Genomic DNA, 20698 nt, shown 5'->3' on the forward strand with positions numbered 1-20698 from the left:
ATGAGTCCTTTGAGCATTTTATGGTATTATTGTAAGTTCCCATGAGGCATCACTTTTTTTTGCTAAAGAAACTGGAAATAAATTTTTAAAGTCCATATATTGGTTTCACTATTCCCAGGGAATCTACTCTAATGATGTATTTTTTAAAATTTTTTATGTTATTTATTTATTACTGAGATAGAGGGAGAGTGTGTGTGCAAGCAGGGGGAGGGGCAGAGAGAGAGGGAGACAGAGAATCCCAAGCAGGCTCCGTGCTGTCAGCGCAGAGCCCGACATGGGGCTCAAACTCATGAGTTGTGAGATCACAACCTGAGCTGAAACCAAGAGTCAGACACTTAAGTGACTGAGCCACCCAGGTGCCCCTCTAATGATATATTTTTAAAGTCTTTTATTTTATCTTGCAATACATGCATAATCTATTTCTATAAATATAAATATGTCCAAAAAAGGGCAGAAATGTGGTAAAGTAAATAATTCTGTACATAGAAAAGATTCTACATATAGAGCGCCACATACTATTTTAGGTTTTCTCCTGCCACACCTTACCATCAAGATGTGGTAGCATGTTTTTCATACCCATGTAAATAGAGTGAGAAATGATTCTGGTTATTATTGAGTTTTATATATAAGGCAAAGGAAAGGACATAGCTGTATGAAATAATAAAAATGTTTTTGCACTGCTTTAAGATAAAACTGGGATCTTCACTAATGATATATTTAGCCTTGTGAGAGAGAGAAATAAAACCGACTCCTGTTTTGGAGATGTATGAGGGATATGTAATAAGTGAGTTGAGAATCTCTCTCAAAGGATGTAGCATATTATTACTAATATCTGGTATTAGGTACAGATAACATCAAAATGCCACACATGCACTAATTTTAAAGGTACTTCAACTATTATCTGTTTGTACAGACGCTTAAAAGCACCTACTTAGCTCAAATTTCCCATGCAGTCTTAAGTAGGAACATTTAAAAAAAAAATTTTTTTTAAGGTTTATTTATTTTTGAGACAGAGAGAGACAGAGCATGAATGGGGGAGGGTCAGAAAGAGGGAGACACAGAATCTGAAACAGTCTCCAGGCTCTGAGCTGTCAGCACAGAGCCCAACGCGGGGCTCAATCTCACAGACCACGAGATCATGACCTGAGCCGAAGTCGGCCACTTAACCGACTGAGCCACCCAGGCGCCCTAAGTAGGAATATTTTAAAAGGAAAGGAAAGCCAATACTAAACTATCAGAGAAACTCGAATAGTTCTTTCTACCCCACTGCTTAAAACTCAAGGAAAGTGGCTTTTAGAAAGAATCTTCTATTGGGGCGCCTGGGTGGCGCAGTCGGTTAAGCGTCCGACTTCAGCCAGGTCACGATCTCGCGGTCCGTGAGTTCGAGCCCCGCGTCGGGCTCTGGGCTGATGGCTCAGAGCCTGGAGCCTGTTTCCGATTCTGTGTCTCCCTCTCTCTCTGCCCCTCCCCCGTTCATGCTCTGTCTCTCTCTGTCCCAAAAATAAATAAACGTTGAAAAAAAAAAAAAATTAAAAAAAAAAAAAATTTAAAAAAAAAAAAGAAAGAATCTTCTATCAAATAAGTTGACCAAATAAAAGTGGAGGAAAAACCCAAAAACCCTTCAGAAGATTCTATCAGCAAGGGATTATGGACTTAACACTACACTGTGATCTAGGGTGCAATCTGAGCAAGAAGGCACATGGATTAGCAACCTGACTCTTGGCCAGGCACTGCAAACTTAGTACTGATTTTATGCTATCTTTGTTTTTCTAAAATTTTTTTTAACATTTTATTCATTTTTTGAGAGACAGAGAGAGACAGAGCATGAGCAGGGGAGGGGCAGAGAGAGAGGGAGACACAGGATCTGCAGCAGGCTCCAGGCTCCGAGCTGTCAGCACAGAGCGCAACGTGGGGCTCGAACCCACGAACCTCAAGATCATGACCTGAGCCGAAGTCAGACACTTAACTGACTGAGCCACCCAGGCACTCCTGATTTTATGCTATATTTATCACAACAGCAAATTTATTTAAATTAGAATACAGAGAACTACAGAAAGTAGATTAGGAAGACAAAATTTTCTTTACTCTTAAGTATAAAAAAACTGCAAGGGCTTAATTCTTGGTCAGGCTCTAGTTATGAAAATAAGATAGAACAGATTACAAATAAAGCACAGTAAGAGCCCACCAGGGAACATATTCTGATTTAGGAACATACCAGGTAAATCAAGGTCCAAATTCCAATCAACAGAGAGTGAAGTGGTACTGATTAATAATGGAAATAAATTTTCAATCTAAACTTGGCAGAATTAGTGCTTTCAAATCTGAGTATCCCAATGTTTGTGAAATGAAAATGAATAATAGGGAATAAAAGGTGGGTCTTCCAAAATAGCTTCCAAGTCACTATACCGACAAATGAGAATATACCTTTTTCTCTAATTATGTGGGCACAGAATTTAACATTAGAAAAACACAACACCAGGTTATCTCCTCTGTTCTCAAATTATGTCTTTATTGTGTCTCAAATATTTCTAACAGATAAAATCCGACCTATGTTTTCCCATGTCGAGATAGGGAAAAACATTGGTTATAATTATCATCATCTAACATTTGTTGAGACCTTTGAAGTGTTCTACCCTTGAAATGACAAAACGGGAGGAATTTATGGCACACATTACAGAGGTAATAGAAAGACTGAGAAGGGAGAAGGAAAAAGGCAATTAGACAAAACTGGCTAGACACAACTCACTTGAAATATAAACATGCTTCCTTTTAGTTTCTGATCTTTTATACTGGTTAACATTAAAATTAACTGCTAAACAAAATTTTTAAAAAAGTAAAATTAACTGTTAACTTCTTGCATCTGAAGTGGGAATGACAGCAGTATAAGGCCTATAAGCTATACAGAGTAGATTTTTAAAAAAAAATTTTAACGTTTATTTATTTTTGAGAGAGAGAGACACACATACAGAGCACAAGGAGGGGAGGGGCATAGAGAGAGGGAGACATAGAATCTGAAGCAGGCTCCAGGCTCTGAGCTGTCAGCACAGAGCCTGACGTGGGACTCGAACCCATGAGCAGTGAGATCATGACCTGAGCCAAAGTCGGATGCTCAACCGAATGAGTCACCCAGGCACCCTATATATAGAGTAGATATTAAATAGAGGTACATGTCTCAGCTCCTATAAGAGTCCGCAAAAGCAGCATTCTCCTCTCCTCTCACCTAGCCTGGGGTGATGGGTTGATGGTTTCCTGACTGTTCAATGTAGGAAGAAAAGAAAATCTACATAGAAGAGAGGTGAGAAAAAAGAATCAACTGAACTGAACCCAAATAATAATAACTGATGGGACCATTCAAATCATTTTGCTAAGAAACTTTTGTCTGTTTTCTTTTACCCAGGGTCACTATTATTTCTTAGAGGAATGAGAACAGATATGGTGGTGAAATAAATGGAAACGATCAAATAAAATACTTCTAATATAAATCATCTTGATTTTAGTCAGATCCACACTAAAAGAAGGATAATGCTATCACCCCAGTCGAGACCTACAGTGGCCTTCATAAGTGTGAACTAAGTAACACATAAAGTGTGAACTTTAGTGCTACTCTAAAGACATAATGAGTTAGTGACTGATATGACACCACAAGTACTAGAAACATGATTTTTTCTATGTGGTGATACAGGGGGAGCAAACTCCAATGGTTGCAGGGAGTGGGCCCAGGGGGAAAGGCAGAGGAGTGAAGCAGGAAGGATGGGACTGTAACCAGCATCTAACATGGCACCAGCTAGTTGACTTAGTAGGTTGTTGCTTGTGGAGAAGGCCAGTCACAGATTGTCAGTTCCTTTCACTTTTCAATAGCTAAAAATCTAGATTTTTGTATGAACTGTCCTTATTTTCACTTGACTTTCTTATAAACTTTATTTTTCAGTTGACTGCCTTTTCATTTATTTTGTCTTTCTTTTTATCTTCTTTAACATAGTAATTATAGTTATTTGAAGTCTTATGTGGTCACTTTAATATGTGAATCACTTCTGGGCCTGCCTCTACTGGCTGTTTTAGCTCTTTCTTATCCATCACTTTTTTCTGCTTCTTAGAATGTCTAGTAATCTTTGATTGTGTCTGAATGACACAATGCAGAGGCTCTGGATCATATCCTCCCAGAAGTTTCCCCACTCCTGCTCCCTAGCTAGCAGTCAAATTATCAGTGCTTCATCTTGATCCTATCAAGGCTTAGTTTTATTACAGCTTTGTTAGGGTGGATCTGTTTTAGTTTCACCTTTTCTCCTAGGGCAAGGGCTTTCTATGTCACCACTAAATGCTTGGGGTGTTCAGCAAGGTCTCATCACCCAAAGTCCAACATCTTATCCCTGCATTGGTTAAGCTCTGGGATATGTGCTCAGCTCTCAACCTTCAAAAGAATGCTCTCTACCACTTCTGGTCCTGGTCCTCTGTATAGCAAGGGAATTTACCTTGATAAGGTTTACTTAATACACAGGTTTCATCTAAAATCCAATTTTAGTCAAATACTGGGACCAGCAATTGTGGTTACTTACACTGTGCTTACCCCCTGTTCACACTATCTAGAGGTTGTCCTAGGACTCAAGGGAAATACCCACACAGAATCCTGGGATTCATTCTTCAAGGCTCCCCCTTCTCCAACACCCTCTCCATCTGTCTGAGAGTCCCAAACACTCCTTCCTGCCTGCTCTGCCCAGGGAGAATGCTATTCCCTGCTAGGGCTCCACCTCCTTGGGCTGCAGCCAGAAAAACACCTTACAGAAAAAAAGCAGGTGAAGGTGGGACTCAACTCCAGTACCTCCCTGCTCAAGGATCACAACCCTGCGATGACTGCTATTTAATGTCTACAAACAGTATTTTACATATTTTGTCCAGATTTTTATAGTTATTTATAGCAATAGCAATACCAATATTATTTACTCCATCATAGCTGGCACTAAAGAACCAACTCTCCTTATTTTTAAATGTTGGCAACAAATTATTATTATTATTATTATTATTATTATTATTATTATTATTTTAATCACTGAGTGGTCTTTTACTTAATGCTTATTTATTTTTGAGAGAGAGACAGAGAGCAAGCAGGGGAGGGGCAGAGAGAGAGGGAGACACAGAATCTGAAGCAGGCTCCAGGCTCTGAGCTGTCAGCACAGAGCCCGATGCAGGGTTCGAACCCACGAACCACAAGACCATAACCTGAGCCAAAGTCGGATGCTTAACTGACTGAGCCACCCAGGTGCCCTATCACTGAGTAGTTTTTTAAACACGAACTTAATCATATGCACAATCTGACACATAATAAGAGAAACACTAATTAAAACCATCCTAATATACCATTTTTTCATCTGTAAGTTTAAAAAAGTACAAATATGATAAACACACCTTTTAGGAGAGACTTTCGGAAAATAGTCAGTCTCGAATGTTGCCAGTGAGAATGTCAATTGATACAATTCCTATGGAAGGCAACAGGGCAATATCAATCAATTTCACTTCTGGGAATTTATCCTACAGACAGATGTGCACATGTGCAAAATGGCACAGGTACAATGTCTCATTTTAATTTGCATTTTTGACTAGCCAGTGAGGTTATTATCTTTTCATGTGATTTGCCCATTTTCTTTTTCTTTTGCTTACCAATTAGTAGGGGTTGGTTTTTTTTCTTTGTGCAATTAGGCAAATTGATCATTTTGCTGCATTAATATTAAATATTTTCTCCCTGTCTAGCATTTGCCATGTTTATGGTGTTCTTCACTGAACAAAAGTTAGAATTTTTAATGAAATCTAATTGGTCAATATTTGCCTTTAGGGCTTAAAGGTCCCTTTCTTGCTTAATTAAGAAAGCCTCTCTCACCAAAGTATATACCTATATTCTCCTAACGTCTCTCTTACTATTTTCGAGTTTTATTTTTTTATATTCATATCATGACAGACAAATTCACATTAAACTAATTTAAATTAGCTCAGAATAGCTAATATGCTTTTCATATATCAGCTTTTCATAGCTGATTTTCTATTCAATCAAGTCAACAGTCAATTAGATACTTCAGTTCTGTGCTGTCTTCTTTCCCCACGTTTGCTATCATCAGAGCATCAGCTGAAGGCATGCTGCCAGCTCACTCTGAGATAAGTATTTTCCTAGGTTACACATTATCTAGGCTAGAAAACAAAGTGTTTTAGTTTGAAAGGCTTTTCAAATGAAGATCCTGCGGAGCTCAAGGCTTCATCGGAAAGGAAGAGTAAAGAAAGCGTGTTAATGCCAGCAATGGATTTAATGAAATGAAACAGATGATCCTACAAGCAAGAACTGGAGAACGAGAATTAGAGAAAAAGAATTGAGCGTGGTTACCACCTGAATAGGGAGGACTGGACTAGAGAGCTCAAACAGAGTTTTACGGCATCACTTTGACGTGGGAGGAGATTAGTGCACACAGTGACTTGGTAATTCTTGAATCAGATGCTAAGCTTATACTGCTCTGGATGGCATTCTGAGAGCCATCAGGATGGGAAAGGCAGCAGCTGAGAAGATGAGCAATATATTTTTAAAAGTGTGTGTGTGTCTACTATACATGTATCTATATCTATATCTGGCCAAAATAAGTTGCAAACTGGAACCTATGAGTCATCATTTCTCATGATCCAAGGCATTGTAAAAGGTGGCTAGGGACACTAAATCTAACTCTGACCCATGTGGGTAATGAGTGGTCGAGATGGAATAACGACCCAGGTGAGCTTGACACTTTTCACCACAATAATGGTAACGATACCGATGACAATGTTAACAAAATCGTAGTATGAATTAACAGCACCCTTGTGTCTGGTCGGAAGCGATATGTTGACTAACTGCACTAAGCAAGAGACAATCTTTTCTTGGAAAGCACACTTTACAACTTATCACAAGAAATCACCCAATTTCATGGCAAAAACATAAAGATGTATCTCACTTCTCTGATTTTGAGAAGTTATTTTAAAAAAGTAACACTAGTACTATTAAAATCACAGTGCAAGATGTTCTTTAAATAAAAGAAACAAAATAGAAATGCACTTAAAGTTAAGTTAAATGAAGAGTACTCACCGGAAACCTAACTACAGTAACATCTGTCTTTGTGGCCTCCACCAGGAAATCCATCCAGAAGTCCACCAGCTCCTGTTTGGCCACAGGCTGCTCTGTAGTCAGTTTCACAAAATGCTTATATATCAAAATTGTCTCTACAATAGACTTGAGGTACCTAAAAATGAAAAGATATAAAACACACAATGGGCAAATTTAGAACCACCTGTTCCCATGTATCCTGGTTTTAATCTGTGGATGTAATTGAAATATAGCGTTAATATTTAGGTATTCCGATTCACCACACATTACTCATTATTTGTTATATGCCATGTACTTTCACGTACGTTGTCTCCTCTGTATCTCACAAAAATTCAATAAAGTAGGCTGTTATAACATCATTTTAAAGATGAGGAAACTGAGGTGCAGAGGGCTTAAATAGCTTGGACTGCCTGATACGTCTGCTGAAAACATGACTTTTACAAAAATGCCTGTCTTCTATTCAAGGGAGTGGTTAATGCACATGTTTTAAAATATGCTTCCATGAGAAAGCTTTTCTAAATAGACCCTTCATAAGGGATCATTATTTTGCTTTGAAGCAACTCAGCTGATATATTATACAAATACCCTCCAACCTAACAAGACAGATGGCGCCTCAAAGGAAAAAGTTAGGAAAAAATGAGGAGCGAGATAATTACATGAATTAGTGGGTTTGCAAGTACTTCATAAGCTATAAACATGGACATTAACATTAAGTGAATGGACACTTAAGGCATTGTGTTGTGGTTATTACTGTTGCATAAAATAATGTCTGCTTTCTTGTCAACAGAAGCTGGGATACCTCACACCAAAGCTCTTTGGACCTGTGCTTCAGCCCCTTCTGGACCATCAGAATGATCACTGTAAAGAAATGACAGATTTGGCGGCATGTAACGCAGGCATTTATTGGTTCATTTATTTCATGTCATTTGCTGAACACCTACTGTTGACATTGCACTAATAGTACAGCCCTGTTCCTAAGTAGCAGCACACAGTGCCGAGGAGACAGGAATGTAAAAGGGATAGCACAGCAACCTAAACATCAGTAGGGCTACCAATACACAGAGATAAAATTAACCAAAGCCAGGCTCTGAGTTGTCAGCACAGAGCCTGACGCAGGGCTCAAACCCATGAACCGCGAGATCATGACCTGAGCCAAAGTCAGACACTTAACTGACTGAGCCACCCAGGCACCCCTAATTTAAAAATGACAAACACAAAAGAAGATTTCATGAGATGAACTAATCACATGTGTTTAGGCAATAACACCCACATGCTTCTATCCGGATGCAGAAAAGGGTTTTAGGTGGGGGTCTGGTTTGTGGGCAGATTTAGGAAGGTCCCCAGGTAGAGAAGATCCCCGGAAGAGGCCTTCTCACCGTGTGCTGAGACACAAATGCATGAAGCCACAGTCTGGCACATTTCATGTGACTGGAGAGCAGTGTAACTGGGGGGTGTGACAAGATCGGAGGCTGGAATGACTAAAGGTAAACCTTGTTCACCAGCCAAGGAGGTGGACTTTATCCCTTAGGCTGTGAAGAGCCATTCAACCATATTGATTTAAGGATGTCAGTGGAGGGGAAGGGTCAGACATGAATTTTTGGGAAGATCACTATAAGTGTGATACTGGGGAAGGTTTGCTAATGAGAAGACCTGAACGTGAGGAATTCTTTTAGGAAGCCATAGGGACCTACAGTGGTAAGCATCTCCTCAAGTGGTTCCTTTGATGAAAACAAGTCAGTGGTCCACTCTCTGAGCCACCCTGAGCCTTTCTTGATATCATGGTCAACCTTTTAAAGTCTTTACGGCTAGTGATCATCACACATGATATATAATAAAATCAGCATTGTTTTCCAAAACAGTCCTAAATGCACATGGAATTTTGCTTTCATCTCTTCAATTACCACATACATAATGATGAGACTTGGGGGCACTCTAGGAACAATTTGAAATGAGACAAATACACACATATAGGAAACATTCAAATGCATTAACAAGCCTTAGCGTAAAGAAGTGAAAATCAACAATGAGAATCCCAAAACAGATTAGGTCATAAAGAGAACATAGGGTATACGTTTGGGGCAGAAACGGGGGAGGTTGGGATAAAAATCTGTCAATCTACCGATTCGATTTGCAGGTGCAAAATGTGAGGCCTCTGCATGATTCCTCTGGGTAACCCTAGCCAACTTGGGCTAGCGGGTTGGTCAATGTCATGAAAAGGCTAAGCTGAAGGCAAGCAGACCTCACCTATGCCCAAAACCACCAGAACCTATATTCAACACATTTTATTTATGAACATGAGGTTTTCCTCTAAATTCTACATTTCGTTCTATAAGCAAATAAATTCAATCTAATCATCAGTTCAACAAATATAACAATTTGGAAATAAGTGATAAGAGTTGTTTATTAAAAGTAATTGCTTAAACACATAACACTTTACTATTACCATGCTGGCGTCTTCAGTTTAAAAAGCTTTTCAGATGCTTGGATGACTCTCATGTGGTCATTGGCCAGGACACTGGCACCCAGAAAAAATCCAACTTCCCAGTAGCTCTGGAGTTTTTCTAAATTTCCCTTTTTACCAAGAAGGCTACTTAGCTTCACCCCTGGAAGATCAACAGGAAGTACAATGTTACAAACACACAGCACCCAGGCAGAGCCTTTTTAATTAAAAAAAAAAAAAAAAAGCCAGACATTTTATTAAAATACAATAAGCTTTTATTTCCTCCTTTCAGATTCAAATAGCTTTAAGTGTCAATTATAAAAGGGGTTTAAGTTCATTTAAAAAAAATCACTTTAATTTGAAAGTCCAAAGATAACTGCCACTGTCACTTGGATGTGCATGATTCCAGAATTTTAATATATGCCTGCACTGTATATGCATCAATTAAAAGGTGGTAACACCTTGTTGTGTAACCATTTTGCTTCCCTTATAATAACAAGGATCCTTTAGTTACTTGAAAGGGAAATATGATGCAATTCTATCACTCATAGAATTGAGTATAATTGGGTCAATTCAATAATGATAAATAGTAACAAAAATAATTAATAAAATAATAATTGAGTATAATTAGGCAATAATTAATAATAATTTTATATGCAAAAACAATTATATACTTAGAAAGTTTAAGAAATAAGGAAAGTGGCAGATAACACTGTCTTGATTACTGTTGCTTTGTAACAAGATTTGAAAATTAGGTAATGTAAATCCTCCAACTTTGTTCTTTTTCAACATTGTTTTGGTTCTTCTCGGTTTTTTGCATTTCATTATACATTTTTGTCTCTACTTTGCCTTCTATTATTTTTGCATTTGCATTCCTTTGTTTAAAAAGAATATATCCTTGTAAAACTGTTAATTGCCACTAGTATTCACAACATTAAAGTATCAGGGAAATTATCTGAGATTTGGGACTAAGGTAAAAAACTGGGACATTTCATTTCAATATCCCACAGTGGCATCAGGTACCTCAAGGGCTGTCCAGGGAAAGTGTGGCAAGTTCACTGTTTTAAAGATTATTTTGTTTGGTTAAAGTATCGTTTTCCAAAAAAATTCATACCTCTCAGGAAATATAAAATAGAACACTTGTAAAACATTCACTGTTTACTATTTATTAAAGATCTCAGACGTAGATAAGTTTACTTGTTAACTTGCATGTTTTGTTCAGTAGAGATACAAATATTTTTTGTCTAGTAGTAAAACAGATAATCCCTAAGATTTATGACCTATTTGGCCTAATTTTGTTTTTTCAGTCAAACTCAGAAATCTTACCCTAACATTTCTTGTTAATTGATCTATGAATACCCTAGCTTCTTAAATGCACTTTGAACTGGACATATCCTCTTTTCCATATCAATGGAGTTAAATAAAATGTTTTACAAGTGTTCTATTTTATATTTCCTGAGAGGTATGAATTTTTTTGGAAAACGATACTTTAACCAAACAAAATAATCTTTAAAAAACACTATGCCACTTTTTATGATATAATTACACTTAAGCCCTGAGCATTTCAAGAAAAAGTCCATTTGTGGGGAGCCTGGATGGCTCAGTTGGTTGGGCACCCAACTCTTGATGTCAGCTCAGGTCACTCAGGTCATGATCCCAGGGTCGTAGGATCAAGCCCCATGTCAGACACCAAGCTGAGTGTGGAACCTACTTGGGATTCTCCCTTTCTCTCTCTTTCTCACACTCTCTCTCTCTCTCTCTCCCACTCACAATCTCTCTGTCTCTACAAAGAAAATAAAGAAAAAGAAAAAAAGAAAAAGAAGAAAAAGTCCATTTGGGAATCCTTCACATTTTGTGATAATAAGAAAGAGAATAGCTTTGCCTCCTTAAAATTTCATAAGATGAAAAAATTACACACAGGTATGGAACAACATGCACGATGTCCTATCTAGGTATGATAAAAAAAATTCAATGAATACAAAGGAAAGAAGAAAGTGCATGGGGAAAATGAGATACTGAAAATAGGTGTCTCTACTAACCTCATTTGAAATGAGCTCTTTTTATTGTGTCATGCTTGCAGAACATTGAACCAAGGATTGATCTAGCAGCAAATCATGTCAAACATTTAAATAGGGACTATGACAATGTGTAATAGAAAAATCACAGTACTAGTGTTAAGAGAAAATTTCTGATTTATGCTTACATGCCAGAAGTTCATATTATGAGAGTGACATTTAACTTTGACCTTGGCATGAATCTGACATGTTTGTGTTGTCTAACTCATTTTTATAGCCACTGCGATTCCTATTAACTGGACATTAGGTCTTAAAATCTGAGTGAGACTACTTTACAGGAACTGCTGCTTACTCCATGTTCATCACATGAAGAAGCGCTGTTGGGCCATCTCACTATTAGGGATTCTGGCTGGCTTGCTGACAGCCGGATCCCCGGGGGCATAAACAGAATGGATTCTACAGGCACATTTGTCCTTTGTGGCTAACAAGCAATGTGTGAGTGAGCATCGGTATCACGTAAATATGGTGAAATGAAGTTTGTACAAAAATAAACATTTTCTGGGGCGCCTGGGTGGTTCAGGCCGTTAAGTGTCCAACTCTTAGTTTCGGCTCAGGTCATAATCTCAGAGTTCATGGGTTCAGGACCCGCATCGGGCTCTGTGCTGGCAGTGCAGAGCCTGCTTGGGATTTCCCTCTCTACCTCTTCTCCCTCATGTGTGCACTCTCTCTCTCTCTCTCTCTCTCTAAAATAAAGAAAATGAAACTTGTTCACTTAGTGGTTTTAGTTCTGATGATCATTATTGCAACATTACTATCAATGTCGGCCTTATCATTCCCTCCACTTCATTAACTAGAATTCTTTTGAAGACTACCCTCTCCCAGGGATTAATACGTTTAGTATGCAGCATACTTTACGAAGAGCTGTACCTCATCTGCTAGATGAGCTGTGGTATTTCTTAAAAAAGGAAGGAAGGGATGTAATTTCTTCCCTATAATTTCTAATTTTCTGAGAAACTGGTCATCCCTATACATGACAAATGAGTTATGTTGTGGTGGGTGATGGATTTTGTTTTTGTTATGACTTCCTTTTTTAAATTATCTTTATAGAATCATGGATTTTTATATTCAGTAATACAGATTTCATTTTGATTGCTCCCCGAAAATGAGATTTGAAGAGTGGTTTGTCTCAATTCCAAGCACCCTGTTCTTTTATTACATCATCATTACATCACCAAACCCCTAATTCTGACTCTCTCCATAAAATGTCTCATAGTTGATTGAAAAATTCCACAAAAATGGGGAAATCGTCTGTTACTTAGCTAAAATCTGAATATTAGCTTTAAGTCTTGTGAAGCTGGAAATAGGAAGAACATGTAAGATGTGGTTCTGTGGCTTTTTTTTTCTTTTTTCCTTAGAGAGAGAGAGAGAATGAGCAGGGGGAGAGGCAGAGAGAGAGGGTGAGAGAGAATCCCAAGTAGGCTCCAGGCCCAGTGCAGAGCCCAACACAGGGCTCAATCTCAGGACTGTGACATCACGGCCTGAACTGAAATCAAGAGTCAGACGTTTAACTGACTGAGCCACCCAGGCACCTTGTGGTTCTGTGTTTTATTTTATTTTTTTGTAATTATTTTTTTTTAATGTTTATTCATTTTTGAGAGACAGAGAGAGGCAGAGCATGAACGGGGGAGGGTCAGAGAGAGAGGGAGACACAGCATCTGAAACAGGCTCCAGGCTCTGAGCTGTCAGCACAGAGCCCGACGCGGGGCTCGAACTCACGGACCGTGAGATCATGACCTGAGCTGAAGTCTGACGCTTCACCGACTGAGCCACCCAGGTGCCCCTGTGGTTCTGTGTTTTAAATCCTAGTTCTAAGTAGTCTAAATATCAATGATTATTTAAAAACTGGGAAAGTGAAACACAGATCATGAAGTAGTTAGTCTTGACCTCAAATACACACATGACCAGAATTGAGAGTCTTTGGGCAATAGATTAGGACAGTTAAGAATAGTTTTACCTTAGAGATCTTAAATTTAAGATCATATGTTTAGATGCCTCCAATTTAGTGATTATCTTACGGTATCTTAAATTTTAATTGCTTATCTTTTATAAAAAAATCAAAATTTCAAAATGCACCTGAAGAAGAGATTTCATTAAAAAAAAAGTCTGATTACTAAGGGGAAGTCACTAATTCAGGCTAATCTGTACAACTGCAGGGGGTCAAGAGAAGAAATATAGGAAGATATAAATTACTGAGAAATTTGATTAGAGTATTTAAAAATGCTTTTTAGGGGCGCCTGGGTGGCTCAGTCGGTTAAGCGGCCGACTTCGGCTCAGGTCATGATCTCGCGGTCCATGAGTTTGAGCCCCGCGTCGGGCTCTGTGCTGACAGCTCAGAGCCTGGAGCCTGTTTCAGATGCTGTGTCTCCCTCTCTCTGACCCTCCCCTGTTCATGCTCTGTCTCTCTCTATCTCAAAAATAAATAAACGTTAAAAAAAATGCTTTTTAAAAGTATATCTTTAAAATATGCAAAATGTGTTATCAGTCTTCTTTTTCACATATAATTATTATTATATTAGACTAGTTAACTCTTGCTTTTCTTTGAAAACCCTTCTAATCCTATTGTGCCATAAAAAATCAACTTTAGGTCAGCCTATGATTATGAGCATAATTTATGATTGAGTACAATCCAGTGAGTTTTAATTGCCTTTTAGTTATAAAGGACATACAATTTGGAGAGTGTATCACAGTATTTTAGAAACCTAAAATTTCATTCTTGAAGTGGCTGAAAATTCATTGTCAAGTCACATTTTAAGTCTGTGTATGTTCTGCACTTTCCAAAATTTAAAATTCAGCTTCATATGCTTTCAAATGCCTGTTCAACATATACTGTGAATGAGTTCTTGGGAAAAAAAATTAAAGTATGTTTCCTGTAGAGAGTTATATTAATTATAGTTCCTCAAACCTCCATTCTTTTTCTCCCTCAGCTTTATTGTAATAATACAATTGACATATGATATCGTGTAAGTTTAAGATGTAAAATGTGTTCCTTTGATACACTTAAATATTGTAAAATGGCTACTATCATAGTGTTAGCTAACACTTCATTCATATCACATAATTATTTCTTTTTTGTGATGAGATCTATTCTCTTAGCAGAGTGCTGATCGTTTTAATGTATGTTTAACTTAAAAATGAGAATATAGAAGAGGTACATTTTCAAACCACTATGTTATTGTTCTATCAACACATGCAAATTAGTGTCAATTCCTGCAATGATCTGGAGGCTTCGATAAAACTTCTCCTTAAGTTTAAGAATACAGCAGTACAAATTATTTTTAGATCACTAGTATGTAAAGAATTTTAGCTAGTGTAGAGTCAGAAAATCAACCTTAGATACAAATTTGTTTATAATAATAATTTCTGAAAAGTACAAGTTGCAATGCATTTTCTCTGATTTCATTTACCAACTGAAAAATAATTTCAAATAAAGCTTTGTGCATTGAATACCAGTGCAATTCAGTAGCAAAAGCATTTTATCATTCTTTTAGTCTGGGCTCTTTCAAAAATTACTTAATACTCAAACTTTATTTGCCATCAAGGATTTCCCAGAACATTACACATGGCTATTTTATAAGCCCTTCCCTTGAATGTAAAAAAGTGCAGGACTCATTTTTCTTGAAGGAAAACTGAAGAAAAACCTTCTCCAGTTAAAAATCTTAAAGTGAAAGAATCTTCTGTAATTCATGGATTCACTAAGAATTTTTTCCGTCTGTGAAAAATATGGCGTATTTCTAGGTCTGTAGTAATGACTCCTCCAAGAGTGGGAAAGATTCCCTGAAAGAGAATTGGTTAGACACTAGGAGAGAGCAAGATCTCATCACCATTCTAATATGGTATTCCAGTATGTAAAACCTTAAAAAATGCTACGAAAGCCAGAACCAAGAAAATCACACAGAACTTATTCACTAAGATGCCGTAATTCTTCAAATTCCAAAGAAGATGAGATGATGTCCACAGATAAGAGGGACAGAAGCACATCCTGTCAACGGCTATAATCCAGAGATGGTCTCTGAGGAGACTGGTCATTGCCAAGACTGCCATCTGCTTGGCCTACTGGTCTGGGGGCTTAGGGAGGCTCCACCTCCAACACCACTGAAATCACAGAGCTTGAAGGTGTAGAGGGGAATCAGAAATAGAAACTGTCAGAAATCTTTTCTTCCTCTTCTTCTTCTTCCTTCTCTAAATCTAAACTAGGAAATGTTTCTAATGCTCCAAACACTACCTTATTTAGGAGTTGAAGCTGACTGCAGAGCCCATATTTTCAATTTTAGTTTGTGCTGGAATAATAAATATTAACCAGGGGACTTTTAGAAACAGGTAAAATAAACTAAAAACCAAATTACATCCCAATATCAGGGTTCGGCACAATAGTAGGAAACACTAAGCAAGGATATATAGTAATTTTTTTTCAGAAAGACAGATAAGATAAAAGCAAAGGGTCTATCTATCAATGATTCTTTTTCTTTGTACCAAGTTGAGTCCAGTTTCTTGATTTCCATGTAAAATTATCAAGCTGCAATTACCAACTTTCCGGAGCTCAAAGGAAGATTCAAACTGGTGCCCAGCTGCCAGGAGAAGGACCGCATAATTAATTCCTGACTGTAGTGATGGCTCAGATTCAAATGCCTTTTTGAACCTATTAAAAAAAAAAACAAATGTACAAGTTTACTTTCTCAATCAAGAATCTCTGGGTGTGCAATAGCTTCTGTTTGCATAACTTCAATGCCTGAGCAAGCAAAAATATTCCACTGGCCTTCACCCCAGAATCTAGTGTGCTGTTAGGATTTCATGCATAAGTATCTGCCTTTCCTAACCCTTAGCTCCACTGCATTCCCCTACTTAGCTCACCCTTATCATAGTAGCCTCTGTCTTTTAAAAGATCCTCTTTTCAACAATCTACCAGAAATGTGACAGAGTGTGTGTGTGTGTGTGTGTGTGTGTGTGTATGTACACATGTGTAAGCAGTGGTAATTAAAAAATAAAAACCCCGTACCTATTTTTTTAAAGTAGTTTTTAAAAAGCGTTCAAAATACACAAAGGAATGAGGGGATCATCTAGGGAACACACTGAAACAATCAGTTTCACATGAGTGATACAGAAACGAAATAAAGAACGTCAATTGCACTAAGAAATTAAGAAAAACAGAGATTGTGCCTGTGCATACTAATTTTGGCTCAAGAGAATAAGAACCCTTTTCTGAATATGCATGACACTAAATATCACCCTTGGAAAAACACTTCAACATCTGAAAAGACTTCAGTGTTTGCACATCCACTGTATTTTCAAGGTAACGCTTCTTAGATTTGGTCCAAGGGTTTCCTCACGTACATCATTTAACAGGCAACAATATTCAACATTATTACACTTGGGCGCATGAAGAAAAAGAAAATGAAAACAAACACCCTGGTGACCATTAGAGACTGCTTTAGACAAATCTGAAAAATGAAATCTTTACTTTTAATCAAATTGAGGAAATTTGAGGACTACATACTGAATAAATGACCATTTGGTGATATTAAAAAAAAAAGCTATGTAGAAAAAATACAATTCTAAGATAAAGGCATTCCCATTTCAATCATTAACTATCTTTTAACCAAAAGATAGGATTAGCAAAAGTGGTGGTGGGCACAATAGTGTGCATTATAGCATATTCTTGGCTTTTATACATGCTTGAAATTTCCCATAACTTAAAATCATAAGTTAAACTTCAAAAGGAAAGAGAAAGTACATTTTTCTGGATATTGAGGATCATGTGCCCTTTTAAAAGGTCTTACTTTTTAAGTAGAACAAGTAACTCTGAACAAAAATCAAGTAAGTATTAATCTTAACTAGCTGGCTCAAGGAGTGATACAAGTGGAATATCCAACTGTATCACTGTTGGTGATCAAAAAACACCATCCATCAAAAGAAATTCAAAATGGATGAAAGACCGAAATGTGAGATAGGAAACCATCAAACTCCTACAGGAGAAAACAGGCAGCAGCCCCTTTGACCTCACCCACAGCAACTTCGTACTTGACATATCTCTGGAGACAAGGGAAACAAAAGCAAAAATGAACTACTGCCCCTCATCAAGATAAAAAGCTTCTGCACAGCAAAGTAAACAATCAACAAAACTAAAAGTCAACTGAAGGAATGGGAGAAGATATTTGAATATGATATATCAGATAAAGGGTTGGTACCTAAAATCTAAAAAGAAGTTATCAAACTCAGTACCCAAAAAACAAATAATCCATTGGAGAAATGAGCAGAAAACATGAATAGACACATTTTCAAAGAAGACATCCAAATGGCTAACAGACACATGAAAAGATACTCAACATCACTGTGTTATCGGAGAAATACAATTCTCACTGTATTGTATTATCAGAGAAATACAATTCAAAATCACAATGAGATACCACCTCAACACTTGTCAGAATAGCTAAAATTAACAACTCAGGAAACAACAGATGTTGGCAAGGATGCGGAGTAGGGGGACCCTTTGGTCTGCTGGTGGGAATGCAAACTGGTGCAGACACTCTAGAAAATGACATGGAGCTTCCTCAAAAAATTAAAAATAGAACTACCCTACAACCCAGCAATTGCACTACTAGGTATTTGTCCAAAAGATACAAAAATGCTGATTCAAAAGGGCATATTCACTCCAATGTTTATAGCTGTGCTATCAACAATAGCCAAATTATGGAAATAGCCCAAATGTCCATCACCTGATGAAAAGTGTGTGTGTGTGTGTACACCACACAATGGGTGTGATACACACACATACACACACACACACACACACACATAACTCAGTATTACTTGACAATGAAAAAGAATGAAATCTTGCCATTTGCAAAAATGTGGATGGAACTGGAGTGCATTATGTTAAGTGAAATAAGTCAGAGAAAGACAAATATGATTTCACTCACTGTGGAATTTAAGAAACAAAACAGATGAACATAAGGGAAGGGAAGGAAAAATAAGATAAAAACAGAGAGGGAGACAAACCATAAGAGACTCTTAAATACAGAGAAGAAACTAAGGGTTGCTGGAGGGGAGATGGGTAGAGGGATGGGCTAAATGGGTGATGGGTTATTAAGAAGGGCACTTGTTGGGATGAGCACTGAGGAGCACTGGGTGTCATATGTAAGAGATGAATCCCTGCGGTCTTCTCCTGAAACCAACACTACACTATATGTTAACTAACTTGAGTTTAACAACTAACTAACTAATTCATCAACATATAATCTGTTTTGGCAGAAGACACAATTCTGTAGTATAAACATAGCTTTTTAAAGAATAAAACAAGGGGCGGCTGGGTGGCTCAGTCGGTTAAGCGTCCGACTTCAGCTCAGGTCACGATCTCGCAGTCCGTGAGTTCGAGCCCCGCGTTGGGCTCTGGGCTGATGGCTCAGAGCCTGGAGCCTGTTTCCGATTCTGTGTCTCCCTCTCTCTCTGCCCCTCCCCCGTTCATGCTCTGTCTCTCTCTGTCTCAAAAAAAAAATAAACGTTAAAAAAATTAAAAAAAAATAAAAAAAATAAAACAAATTTTATTGATAAGTGGTTAAAAAAAAATAAACATTTGTATCTCTCCAGAAGTATAGGTGTTTCCCAATCCTAAAATGAAAAAGCATGCACCCAGAGTGCTGATGTTCAAAGCTAGTCATATAAAGAAAAGACAAGATTTTTAAGTCTTAGACTCATGTAAGTCTCAAAGGTTTCTGTGTTTTTTTGGAGGTAATAGAAGGTCCCAATAAAAAGAGTATAGGAGAAGAAACAAGTATACTTTCTTTTCTCCTGATTCATATCAAGACATGCAATATTTTCAACAGACAAATCCTTTCACTTCCCTTGAAACCAAAGAGCATGGAATTTCTCTTAAAGATATTAAAGGAAAAATGTAAAAGGCAAGACATGTCCAAATTAATCAGTAAAAATTGACTAAAGGCTTCCTATGTGCCAAAACCAACCAAAATGAAAAGTCTGGCTTACATCTGTTTTTCTGTTGCCATGAACAATATATATTTTTATGTTTTTAACCAAAATATACATGCCAATAAAATTAATAATGTATATTTTTCTAGGATTCATAGCATTCCATAACAATGAGTTCAGTATTTAGGAGAGTCAACATTTTCTGAATTCTCCTGGAGATTAAGATAACATGTACATGTTATTACAAAAGACATAAAATCTTGTCATATGTTATTAATATACCACCCTCAGGAATTAAGAATTCTCACACACTGTGAAAGTAAATTACTACAGTATTTCTTGGCAGAAATTTCCCAATATATATCACAATCATAAAATTAAAAAAAATGCATATCTGTTCACACAATTGCACATCTATAAATTTATACTAAGGAAAAGCATCAAATATGTAATCAGAAATTCAGATACAAGGATATTTGTTATAAAATAAAAAAGTACTCTAAATTTCCAACAATATTATAAGGTATAATATGGAATATATTCCAAACGTTTGAAAGCTATATAGCCATTTCAATCATAGAAGAATATTCAATGTCTAGGGAAAAACTTTAGCTTCAAAGCAGATGCAGTAGTCCATTTAGAAGCTATCACTTCTGCTACAGCAACTGTGGGGGGAAAAGGATACATATCAAAAAATATTTTTCACAGATACCAGAGATCTATAGAAGCAATGACAATTAAAACCAGCATTGAAATAAAACTCCAGAGAGAGAAATGCCCTCCCAAGGGAGCTGAACTGCCTTGTCTTCTATAAGGGTGTTTGCTCATTTGGACCATAAGATGGGGCTTGGGCTTGGCATAGGCATAGAAACTCTATCTATCTGAAGCTCTACCAGGGAAAAGAGAAAAGAGTGGATTTCCTGATGGTTGCATGGGTTGGCATAAACGAATGAAACTTGGAGGAGCCCCAAACATGCAGCCAGTTTTCTCCACAGGACATCCGTTGAATGCTGGGTCGTACGGAGGGCTGGGAGATGAGGTAGGGCTTGGAGAGCAGAACGAAATCCCCTGAAGTCTGGCAGTGCTTCGACGTGAAGCGCCACCAGCAAGAGGAGCCTGCCACAGATACCAACAGTCTCAGGGCACCTGGGTGGC

At 37.5% G+C, this 20698-nt stretch overlaps 1 protein-coding gene across 3 annotated transcripts in view; it reads right to left on the reverse strand.

Annotated features, from left to right (window-relative positions):
- Positions 1-20698, reverse strand: part of MAP3K5 (mitogen-activated protein kinase kinase kinase 5) — a 207747-nt gene that overhangs the window by 79748 nt on the left and 107301 nt on the right. For all 3 annotated transcript variants that reach the window (XM_030316420.1, XM_030316419.1, XM_030316421.1), the window contains exons 8-10: positions 16147-16259; positions 9552-9711; positions 7091-7244 (exon numbers count right to left, since the gene is read on the reverse strand). In XM_030316420.1, coding sequence (XP_030172280.1) covers positions 7091-7244; positions 9552-9711; positions 16147-16259 — 427 coding nt within the window. The remainder of the gene's footprint in view (positions 1-7090; positions 7245-9551; positions 9712-16146; positions 16260-20698) is intronic.

The sequence above is a fragment of the Lynx canadensis genome, chromosome B2, assembly GCF_007474595.2.
Source record: "Lynx canadensis isolate LIC74 chromosome B2, mLynCan4.pri.v2, whole genome shotgun sequence".
Taxonomy (NCBI): domain Eukaryota; kingdom Metazoa; phylum Chordata; class Mammalia; order Carnivora; family Felidae; genus Lynx; species Lynx canadensis.